General features: G+C 41.3%; 1 protein-coding gene across 1 annotated transcript; it reads left to right on the top strand.

Annotated features, from left to right (window-relative positions):
* Positions 1–4,928: 4,928 nt before the first annotated feature.
* LOC126383563 (free fatty acid receptor 3-like) lies at positions 4,929–5,942 on the top strand. The gene has a single exon (XM_050034077.1). The coding sequence runs from the start codon at positions 4,929–4,931 to the stop codon at positions 5,940–5,942; it is 1,014 nt and encodes a 337-aa protein (XP_049890034.1).
* The last annotated feature ends 6,083 nt before the right edge of the window (positions 5,943–12,025 follow it).

Here is a 12,025-nt window from a genome sequence, read left to right as displayed (position 1 = left end):
TAGACATTTGTGTGAAATTTAGTCTTAATTAACGTATGAATTCTTGAGTTATGGCCAAAACATGTTTTGTGAGGTCACAGTGACCTTGACCTTTGACATTCAACCACAAAATTCAATTTTTTTTTGGATAAAATAAAGTCAGTCCAAGTGAATGCTTGTGCCAAATTTCAAGAAATTTCTGTCAGGTGCTCCTGAGATACCGCCTCCATGATGGCGGTATTTATCGTCTCAAGTGTGTCTTATCGAGGAATGTCTGCCATATTTTCTCAAATGTCTGCTATTTTCTGTATGAAATTATATTAGTGGGGTGCTTCGGCAGCTTACCTGGTAGAACAAGTGCTCAGGTGTGAGGAGGCACTAACTCCCTTACTAACTATTTGATAAACCCCTTTTTGTTAGGGAAGGTCAACAGACTCTCACACACAATTTTCTTCATCTTCTAACCGCTTCATCCTCTTGGGGGTCGCGGGGGGGCTGGAGCCTATCCCAGCTGACATTGGGTGAGAGGCAGGGTACACCCTGGACAGGTCGCCAGACTATCACAGGGCTGACACATAGAGACAAACAACCATTCACGCTCACATTCACACCTACGGACAATTTAGAGTTATCAATTTACCTAATCCCCAACCTGCATGTCTTTGGACTGTGGGAGGAAGCCGGAGTGCCCGGAGAGAACCCACGCTGACACGGGGAGAACATGCAAACTCCGCACAGAAGGGCTCCCACGCCCGGGATCAAACCGGCAACCCTCTTGCTGTGAGGCGAGAGTGCTAACCACCACACACCGTGCCGCCCTCACAATTTTCTTTGTTTTCTTTATTTAATGCATGGTTTCAATATTACTTGAGAAACTCAAACAACTGTACTAAGCATTAGAATCTTTAGACGCAAGTTTTTAGCTTAGACTTTCTTTTGTTTCATTTTGTTTTGGAGACTAAAAATAAAAGTCTACCTAATTTTTTTTAGCATAACTCCCTGCCTGTGTGATGTTTTTTTGTCCTCAAGTCTCATCATGCTTCCCTGCACCTCACCTTGCAACACCAGGGTAGGCCTACAGTAGGCTTAGTTCTTAGCAGCAGCTCAGGTTTAAGGTCCAGCTTGTGGCCATTTGCTGCATGCCTTCTCCTCTTTCTCTCTCTCCCTCAGTTCATGTTCATCTGTCCGATCGAATATGGCAAAAAAATAATCAAATAGATAAAATTATATTGTAAAAAAGTGTGAGAATTTAATATGCCCAATATGTGCACAAATAGAGGTGCACATGCCTTACTAGTAAAGAGTATTAAACATGCAACCTTCTACTAACCGATAAAAAAGAAACCATCACATACATTAAATCAATGCTCAGTGGACATTAAAACCTTTTTTCCCAACTAATACACATTGTTCTTAGATATCAGCTGTTGTTAATGAAGACTCCAGGACTGAAAACATTTGTTCAACAGAGACAAACACACTGAATCCTGGTCTTCATCCCGTCCTACTGTATGTGCAAACCTCACATGAACCCCATGATAAACATGTCATGTCACAACCCCGTCTCCTGGGAATAACATTAGTTTACTAAATTGCATTCATACTTACATTGTAGTGACAACGTAATGGCTGGCTGCCAGGTCTTAATGTGCCTTAATGTTCAACCTCAGATCAGCCATGGATCATTTGGCACCATGCAGCAGAGTAATTAGGTTTGTTGTTGAGAATGTTGTCGGCAGACGGATGGTAGCTATAATATGGGGGCTGGTGGGAGCGGCTGTGATACAAACTGACAGTCAAGCCGTGCTGGCTGCAGACCGGAGCCATCTGTTCCCTCGGGGCAGTTTGATTCTCAGTGAACCAACACCAACCAACACCAGTCTGCTGCCAGGACTAGACAACATGTCACTGATAGTAACTGATAACAAGTGTGCCTGCCCTCAGTCTGACTTCTGCTTCTGTTAGTTAAGTTAATCTGATGTGACTTAGGTGTATTAGTGTTCAGTTAATTAATAAAATTGCCAAAACTTTCAAGGACAAGTTTAATTCCATTTAAGCATCTACTCTTTGTAAGGTTTGTAAACATTTAGCATAGTTACAGCTTCCTTGATTATTTCAAATTGTATTTTTCTTTTGTTTAAGTTTTAGGTAAGCCCATTTCTACCAGCGTGATTTAAAAAAAAATTTTTTAATGATTCATAAAAAATAAATATTACATTCTCAGATAAAGTCTCTGTATACTGTAATGTAACATTTGACCTTCTCACTGCCACCTCAAAGCCTGTCACACACACAAAAAAGTTATTGCGGCACATTTACACCTACATCACATCAAGCTTTTGGGCGGTTGCTGGGAGATGATGTTTGGAGAGTGAGGCGAACATAGATTGTGTCCAGGAGCTTATTAAATTTCCCCCTATTGAGGGCGAGATGGAGGGTATTCAGTCGGGCATGCATATTAAGTGCAGCCTTTTGATCCGATCAAACAGTCTGCTTCCGGGAGGCGAAGCATGCAGTGCTGCAGCCTCACCCAGGACAGCTGCACAGTGATGGAGAGCGTGATAATTCAGAATTTACAGAGGTGAGTTAGTCACACTTCTTATAAGTCACTAATGAAGGCTGTATATCTATTTTATATTTTGTTTTTTAAATGATGTGGGACTTGTTTCAGAGCCTGGTGCTGGATAAATGGAGAGATAAATGCTGGTATTCAGAGCTTTGATTTTTTTTTTTTACATTAATGTAATTTAAAGGATTCTCTTTGTATCCAAAGTTCATTTTCTTCCTCTGCTTCATAGACTTTTCAACAGTGAGCCACACCATTATACTGGGGGTTATGACCGATATGATCCTTTATTACAATTATGTGGGCATTGTAAGCCAGCAGTTTTAGGACATTATTTATGTATATATCCTGCTTCCTCAGAAGGAATAAATGGCCATTGGGTTTAGAGCCAAAGTCAGGGTAGAGATGTTGCAAAGTACTCAAAGACGGTCGACCACTGTTGGTTTTTGTCTTTACATTGGATTTATTCACAGTAACAAAAATACAGAATAACCCTTATTCTTTATTTGTGTTGATTTCTGTGCTCTCTGCTTCATGAATTTGCATCCATCAGTTCAAATCCATGATTTTTTTTTTTAAGAGTATGTGAAGGTTTTAAGAAGATAATTTTGATCTTAAGTCTGGTTTGTGAGATATTTGAAGCAGTTTTACTGGCAATAGTTGCAAATTAATGAAAGACTCAATTTGAGTAGTTAATTTGTCATTTATCCTAATATGTTGAAGCATTTCAGAAATTCATTTCTGTCGTTATTCTTTTAATTTCCGAAAAAGGATAAGAAATGTCTCTTTAGACTTAAAATCTGTGTTGATGTAGGCTTCCTTAAAGGGACCCTTCACCCTAAAATCAAAAATCCATAGTTTTCCTCTTACCTGTCGTGCTGTTTATCAGTCCACATTGTTTTGGTGTGATTTGCTTAGTGTTGCAGATATCAGCTTTAGAGATGTCTCTGTTATCTCCAGTATAATGGAACTAGATGGCACTCGGCTTGTGGTGCTCTAAGTGCCAAAAAAATACATTTAAAAAACTCAACAGCAATGTCTCTTTCCAGAAATCATGACCCAATTACTCAAGATAATCTACAGTCCTTGTTGTGAGCAGTTTCATGTAGGAACTATTTACAAAACTACTACTACTTTGAGCACCACAAACCAAGTGCCATCTAGTTGCCTTATTGGAGAGAAGGCAGACGGCTCTATGGCTGCAGTGTTGCCAACATAGCAACTTTGACACTATATTTAGCAAGTTTTCAGACCCCTCTAGCGACTCTTTTTCAAAAAAGCGACTAGCAACAAATCTAGTGATTATTTCTGGTGTTATTAGAGCCTTCGGGAGACTCTGCCATGGGCATCTCCCCCTTCCCAAGGCACTCACAGGCAGCCCAGTCATCATGCAGTAGTCCCTTCCAGCTGCAGTCAAAGTAGGAGATGTTAATCCCTCTGTGTCCAGACTGCAAATAAATCGCGCAGCCGCTGCCTGATGGATGTAAATGTAAAATTTTCTTTGTCTTAGATAAATCAGTGAAAGAAAGTTCATTTGTAGTTCTAAACATATTCAGGGTGTTTTTTACTCACTTTTTGTCTCTCCCACAACATTATTCCTCTCTCCTACAGTGTCCATTACAATTACATGCATAAAGACAATTATGCAAAATAGGACAGCCAATAGCTATTTTTCTTACTGAGGAATTGGCACTCAGCAACTCACACCAAAACAATCCAGATTGACACATAGCACCACTGGTAGAAAACTGTGTATTTTTGATTTTAGGGTGAACTGTCCCTTTAAAACCTCAATATGTTCTTTTAAAATTCATCAGCTTAATTTAATTCATGTTGTATATGCAGAGTTTCCCACTGAAAATGGTTCAACCGAGGTGATAAGCATGCATTAAGAACAAAGTACAGCTGATGCTGATGGGAATGTTATAAGTTTTGCAGGTATTTGGTCATAAAGCAAATAAAACATTTTACCTGATTACAATTCTTTCACTGGGGGACAAACACATCTATTACATTTGATGGTGATTCATCTCATAGCTGTTGAGACATTCCACTTAAAACCACAAATGTCAACCTCTTGGTGGTGCCAGAATCAGTTAGATTCATCCTCTGAGAACCATGAACATCTGTACAAAATGTCATGGCAATCTGGACCAAAGTGATGGCTGGACCAACATTGTCATCCTGCTAGCGTGGCTGAAAATTAGACCAAACGTCAGAAATTGCCTGAATAATTATCAATCAGTGATTTAAAAGAGGGGACGTCTCTGTGAAACATAAAGTGTTCTGCAAAATCAGCCTTGAATGTTTTCATTTTCTAAATGATTCTTGTTTTCTTGCTTCCAGTGTCTGAGAGAGTCCGTCCCCCGTGTGAGCAGCCACCATGCTCAACTACAGCTTGTTGCTTTCTGTCTACATCGTCACCTTTCTGATGGGGGTCCCTGCCAACATCCTGGCATTCTGCACCTTCTGCCGTAAGGTGCACCGCAAGGCAACCCCGATAGACATCCTCCTCCTCAACCTCACCATCTCCGACCTCATCTTCCTGGCTTTCCTGCCATTTAAAATGAAGGAGGCCTCTGACGACATGGCCTGGATGCTCCCCTACGCCCTGTGTCCCTTCTCTGGCTTTCTGTTCTATGTCACCATCTACAACAGCACCTTGCTCCTCACAGCTGTGAGCGTGGAGCGTTACCTGGGGGTCGCCTACCCCCTCAGGTATTCCCTGTGGCGCAGGCCACGCTATGCCGTGCTGGCTAGCATCATGTTCTGGGTGGTGACTTCTCTGAACCTCAGCATCGTCTACATCATGCCTTACGCCCAATGGAGCAAAGGTGCAGATGGTGACATCACCAATGGCAGCACCGCCAGCGACTCTGCCCCACCTCCACCCACCTGCTACCTGAATTTCACAGAGGATGAGCTCGAGATCCTGCTGCCAGTCCGCCTGGAGCTCTTCCTTATCCTTTTCTGCGTCCCCTTTATCATCTGCTGCTTCTGCTACATCAATTTCATCCTCATCTTGTCCCGTCTCCCAAACATCGGCAGACGCCGGAGGCTGCGTGCCATCGGTCTGGCGCTTGGCACACTGATAGTATTTGCCGTCTGTTTCGGGCCTTACAATGCCTCCCACGTGGTGGGGTTTGTTCGTAAGGAGAGTGAGGACTGGAGGAACGTGGCGTTGCTCTCCAGCACCTTCAACGCCTGCCTGGATCCATTTATCTTCTACTTCTCCTCAGCGGCTGTCAGAAGCATGTTAAGTCACTGCCGCAGGAACGTCGCTGCAAAGCTACACATCCTGAGGTGTGGAGGGGGTCCTCACTGTCCTCACCAGAGACCCCCCAAGACTGACAAATACAAGGAGGCACCTCAGCCCTGTGAAGTTCTGGAGAAATGATTGACGTAATGTGTTTTTGATGGTATGTTTGTTTATTTCATGCAAAAAATAATATAATAATATAATATTCAATGATAAGATGAATGGTTCAGAATTGTTATTCATCACTGAACAATTTAAAGGGATGATGGGTAAATTTCAGATGAACCATTCACTCTGACTAACAGACAAGTTAAGAGTCCCTTTCTCATATCATGTCAATATAATTTGCTCCAGAGCTTAAAGGTTCTACATGCAACACACAGAGTAGTAATAGCTTATGCTGATTGTATTGGTCCTCTGTTTGCTGGGGTGGACGTTCCGGCCATGCATGCATGTTAGTGCATGTGTGTACCCCACTGGCTGGCTAATTGCTGCCACTCTGCACTGCACTCATATGGGACAGAGGTTTTGTGGAAGTGTAGTCACCATCCTCCAATTTACCCCCAAGTTAACACCATTAGCTCTGTCAGCACTGTTGCCATTGTTAGCACTGTTTGCACTGTTAGCTGCTAGCCGTCTCAGCCACCGCCATGTTGAGAGCTGTAGGCAGGCAATCCAGGCCCAGACTCTGAATCAAATATAAGCTCTGAATGTCATATGGGACTTCTTTAAAAGTTATAAATATGATAAACACTTCATTGTGCACATTTATTTTTAGTTATTTATCTGCTGATTCTGTTTTTGTTAAGTTGCAACATTCAAAGCTGAAATTTAGTGAGACTGATCAGCAAATGAGGCATTTTCATGTTCGTTAACGTGACATTTTGGTACCACCTTAAAATAACTTAAAGACTTAAATTAGGAGTTTGTCAATCAATCACTTGTAAGGGAATATTGTGACACTGTCGTGCATCTTGCAGTAAAGTCATTGAGTCATTACAAAGTGTTACTTACTGTAGTCATTGTAATGGAGTCCATACAAAAGTATAGTGGATGTGGCTGTTTCATTATGAGCCATCAGATCTGCTTTAATTATTGTTATTAAGTCAAAGTAATTCATTGCTTTTGGAATGGAAGACAGTACCATGGTTGCTGAATCAATTCAAAAACTGCCCCTGAAAATAAAACTGATCTTGTTAAAGCCCGTAAAACCCGTTTTCTATATTGTGTAATCTTGAACTGGTGCCCACCCTTACCCAGCAAACACTGGTCAGTGACGTTGTGTCCGTGGACAAAACAGTCCCAATCAGACATCAAAAACTGCAACACTTGTGGTGTTTATCAAAAGTTTTATCCAAGCTGTCTTTGATCGCACATGGGAGAAGTCTTAAGTGCTATTTGCCAGAGGGTCATGTGCCACACTATAAAAAGCAAACGTTGTTGGCAATAGCTTCATTTTGAAACTATTTTTGAACCATAACAGGACATCTCCATTGGACAATCAAATAACTGTAATTTAATGTCTCAATTTGTCCGGATAGTGACGCCCGTAACTTAATAATAGCTAATTTTTATCTCGGTTGATTAGATCTTTCTTGACACTGATGATTCATCCAGGAAAGTTTGGTGCCAACCCAAGCTGTAAAAGAGCTTCAGCTGTGAGTCATGCAACATTGTCTGTGGGTAAAATGAATGGGATTCTATTTCTAGAGCGAGGGGTGTCCAAAATAGCTCCTTCAGCCTTAGCAATTCTCATGGGTATTGTAGTTTGTAGAGCTGACCGCTGTGCCAAACTGACACATAAAACATGATTTCTCAGAAACGAAGTTGAAATAATTCCAACTGGAGGCCATGACATAAACATATAGGATGGTAACATCGTGCAACCTGCGTTTCTGTGTTGACAATCATTGTAACTATCGTTAAAAGTAAAATCTTAAACAAGAGCAAACGATGTAGAAAAATACTTCCAGATATAGAAGTGCTTCAACTGTGAGTCACGTAATATTGTCTATGGGACAATTTGTTGTGTGTTTGTGGAGAACTGGGGTTGCTGTGGTGACCAAGGACACCCAGCTGACCTCTCTGTGATCTATGGGTACAAAGACAGCAGGAAACCGTCCCATCACGACACATCGACACAGTGTCCTAGTTAAATATCCTTTTCTGCGACTCACAGCAACACAAGGACACTGCTCAATCAAAGATGAGTGTTTTACAGGAGCGAGGGATAAAGCAATTAAAACCCAGGGGATGTTGGACTACATAAGCAGGAAGTGGAGACGGTACACTGCAGAGCTAATTTGGAGTTATGAGCACAGAGGGGCGGAAGTGTCAACAGAGATTACACAAGGCTGTAGTGAAGCGCAGTTATAAAGTGTGTCTTTCAAACAAGGAGTGACTGATAACCGTCCTCTGGCCATTTCCTGTCAGTAATAATGAACCCAGCGCTCCTATACAGCTGGAGTGCATGTACACACAGATAACATCCCTTTATAGTGTCCTGTTGCACACTGCAGAGCGTACAGCCAGGCCTGTTCGTTCAGCAGTGCACATAGTTGATTTATTAGTTTGTTGTGTACACCTACAATTTATAAAAAGCTCATTGGATCTAATCTCGTGTTCTGCAGCAGGTAAAGTGTCTGCAGAACAGCGATGAATGTTGGATGCACTTATTGCAGAAATTATACTGTTGCTTTGGATTTGTTTGTTATGTTTTTTCACCTTGAACATGCATCAGCTTATTGGCGTCCTGTAAAGTCATTTTATGAAACATATTACTTTGAACACTTTTGTTTTTGCTCCAGTTTTTTACAGGTTTAAGTTCAAGATTAAAGATTTTTTTAATGCACACAAAAGAGTTTGGTGTAATTTCAAATTTGGGTTGCCAGGTAGTTTAAATCTGTGTTAGTGAGCACGTCTACTCTACAGATGTGGCATATCAAGATGCTGATTAAACAGCATCATTACTACACAGGTGTGCCTTGGGATGGTCACAATAAAAGGACACTCTAATATGTGCAGTTTGATCAAACAGCACAATCCTACAGATGTCGCAAGTTTTGAGGGAGCATGCTACTGGCATGCTGACTGCAGGAATGTTCAGCAAAGCTGTTGCCCGTGAACTGAATGTTCATTTCACTACCGTAAGCCGTATCCAATGTCATTTACACGAACTCACAACTGGCCTCACAACCGAAGGCCACTCGTAACCACACCAGCCCAGGACCTCCAAATTCAGCATCTTTACCTGCAAGATCATCTGAGGCCAGCCACCCAAACAGCCAAAGACTTTCTGCACAAACCATCAGGGAAGCAAACCTGAAAAACAGAGTGTCCCATGGTGGTGGTGGGGTGACGGTATGGGCTGGCATGTGATACAAACTGCTTGAATGCACAAAGATACCATGACGAGTTCCTGGGACCCACTGGGATGCCATTCATCTGTCAACATGACCTCATGTTGCAGCGTGATAATGCACAGCCTCATGTTGCAAGGATCTGTACACAATTCCTGGAAGCTGAAAACATCTCAGTGGTTGCATGGCCACCCATTGAGCATGTTTGGAATGCTCTAGATCGGCTTGTACAACAGCATTTTCCATTTTCTGCCAATATCCAGCAATTTCACACAGCCATTGAAGAAGAATGATCAACTCTATGTGATGGAGATGTGTTGCACTGCACAACGCAAATGGTGGTCACACCAGATACTGACTGATCCTTGGGGGGTATCTGTGACCAAAATAAAAATGTAGTTATGTGGAATCCTAATAAATGTCTTTTTTTCCATGATCAGACTTTTTATATAACAGGCCTTTGATTGTGACCATCCCAAGGCACACGTGTGTTGTAACAATGCTGTTTAAGCAGTGTCTTGATATGTCACACCTGTCAGGTGGGTGGATCATGTTGGAAGAGGAGGAAGTACTCACTGACAGTCTTTTGAGCCGTGAAAAAACTCATAGATCTTTGAGTTAAATCTGTGTTAAAAAGGAGTTATGCTGGTGATCTAAAGTAACAGGACTGTTGTGGCATGGCAAAACCTCAAGGCAGGGAAACGTTAGGTTAACCAAATTATTCATTCATTTTCCATAACCGCTTATCCTGTTAGGGGTTGCGGGGGGATTCATTTTCCATAACCGCTTATCCTGTTAGGGGTTGCGGGGGGGGCTGAAGCCTATCCCAGCTGACATTGGGCGAGAGGCAGGGTACACCCTGGACAGGTCACCAGACTATCACAGGGCTGACACATAGAAACAGACAACCATTCACGCTCACATTCACACCTACGGACAATTTAGAGTCACCAATTAACCTGCATGTCTTTGGACTGTGGGAGGAAGCTGGAGTACCCCGAGAAACCCACGCTGACATGAAGAGAACATACAAACTCCACACAGAAGGATATGGACCGAGAACAATGCTAATGCTAATGCTGACAATGCTAACCACTGCGGTTCATGATTTATTTGAAAACATTAGTTATTAGTTACTTTACAAATTCTGATGTTTACATAAAAAGCACAAGAAAAGTTTATAAAATATTATGTTCTGTGTAAATTACCCAACAGTTGATACAAGTACAGCTAAAACAATTAGTAAATTAATCAGTTTAATGACAGAAAATTAACTGACAACTATTTTTGATAAACACTTTCTGGATTGGGTACTTTCACTTGTAATACTATCTTTAAAATATTATTTTCATGCTTTTTTATAATGCAGCTGGAAAGAGACAGGAAAGTGGGAAGACAGAGGGGGGATGACATGCAGCAAAGGGCCACCTACCTTTATTCAACGCAGGACTTTACAGTGTGGTATTCAGGATCTGAACACCGTACTTCCTCAACCACTGGTCATTATACTGTGTACAGTTGAGTATGTCAGGTTTAGTCAAGTCAGGTTTATTTATGGAGCGCATTTAAAATCAGCGAATGTTAACCCAGGTGCCTTACACAGATTAAATAAAACACAGGCATGATAACTTAAAATCAGTTACAAATAATATCTGTGGTAGCTTACAACCAGACAAAGAGTCTTTTCTGTGTCTGTGTTATACCGTAAGTCAGTGATATTTTCTGAGACAGTTATTGTACCAGGGAAAAATTATACCGTTGCAACCCTTTGTATATCAGTGAGGATTTCAACATAGTGAAATATCCTGCTTTTTCAAATATAAAAAACAAACACGTGTTTCATACATAGAGTATTTATTCAAAAAAAATTAAATATGACAACCAAATAAAAAGGCTCAACTTAGGACCAGGATCAGATGAGTGTTAAGACAAAAAAAGGTCTCGACGTACAATTTTATTTCTAAAAGTGACACCATTTAATAATCAGGCAAAAAAAAAAAAAAAAAAAAAAAGCACATTAATACACTGTGAAACCCAAACATTGTTTTTACTTTGAGTGTGATATGCAGCCAACCACAGAGGGTTAAAGATTTATTGTTGTGGGGAATCCCTTCACGTGGGAAACGGGCACTCGTGGAGTTAGCACAGGTCTGTAAACGCCTAAGTTTCACATTAAAAGATAAAAGAACCTAAAAGTGGGGGTTAGATAGAGACATGCACACACTGAGGGGAGGCCAAACTGATTGCACAGAAACTTTACCACTGCTTCATTATTGCCGTCCATTTAAGAATAAGCACATAAATTAGAGGAGGGAGAAGGTGTCTACAGGCAGTAAGGGAGGCATTCATAGAAATAAAGATAAATAAATAATGCTACATCATGTCTAAACTGAGCTACTCGTTACCTACAGAGTCATTCCCCTATTTTTATTTTTTATTATTCTTTAGAAATGTTAGTTTTTGGGTTGTGCTTGAGAGTGCCCGTCCACTAAACCGATCCTTTTGGTCCTGTCAGCTCCACACTGATCAGTTCTGCATATTTTGAGTTCTTGGCATATGTCACACACACTCTCTCACACACACACACACACACACACACACACACACACACATACGCACAGAGTCATGCCTTACAGTATTGTCATGTATCAATATATACTTATCAATGTAGACTCAGGCCTCAGCGCCTTTTCTCAAAGTTAAGATTTCTTTGATTTACTCGTTTTTTTCAGCACCATCAGGAAAGGCACAGTCTTAACGGACAAAATCTGTGCGAGGATGAACTTTCAACCCTCCTCCTCCTCCTCACATGAATATGCAAGAAGAATTTTAACAAGTACAATGCTGTTTGCAGCACACGCA

Source organism: Epinephelus moara, chromosome 22 (genome assembly GCF_006386435.1).
Source record: "Epinephelus moara isolate mb chromosome 22, YSFRI_EMoa_1.0, whole genome shotgun sequence".
Taxonomy (NCBI): Eukaryota; Metazoa; Chordata; class Actinopteri; order Perciformes; family Serranidae; genus Epinephelus; species Epinephelus moara.
The sequence above is the reverse complement of the archived record's forward strand: the minus strand, read 5'-3'. Positions and strand labels throughout refer to the sequence as shown.

Coding starts and splice junctions, on each gene's coding strand:
- LOC126383563 (XM_050034077.1), top strand. CDS start 4,929: ATGCTCAACTACAGCTTGTTGCTTTCTGTCTACATCGTCACCTTTCTG.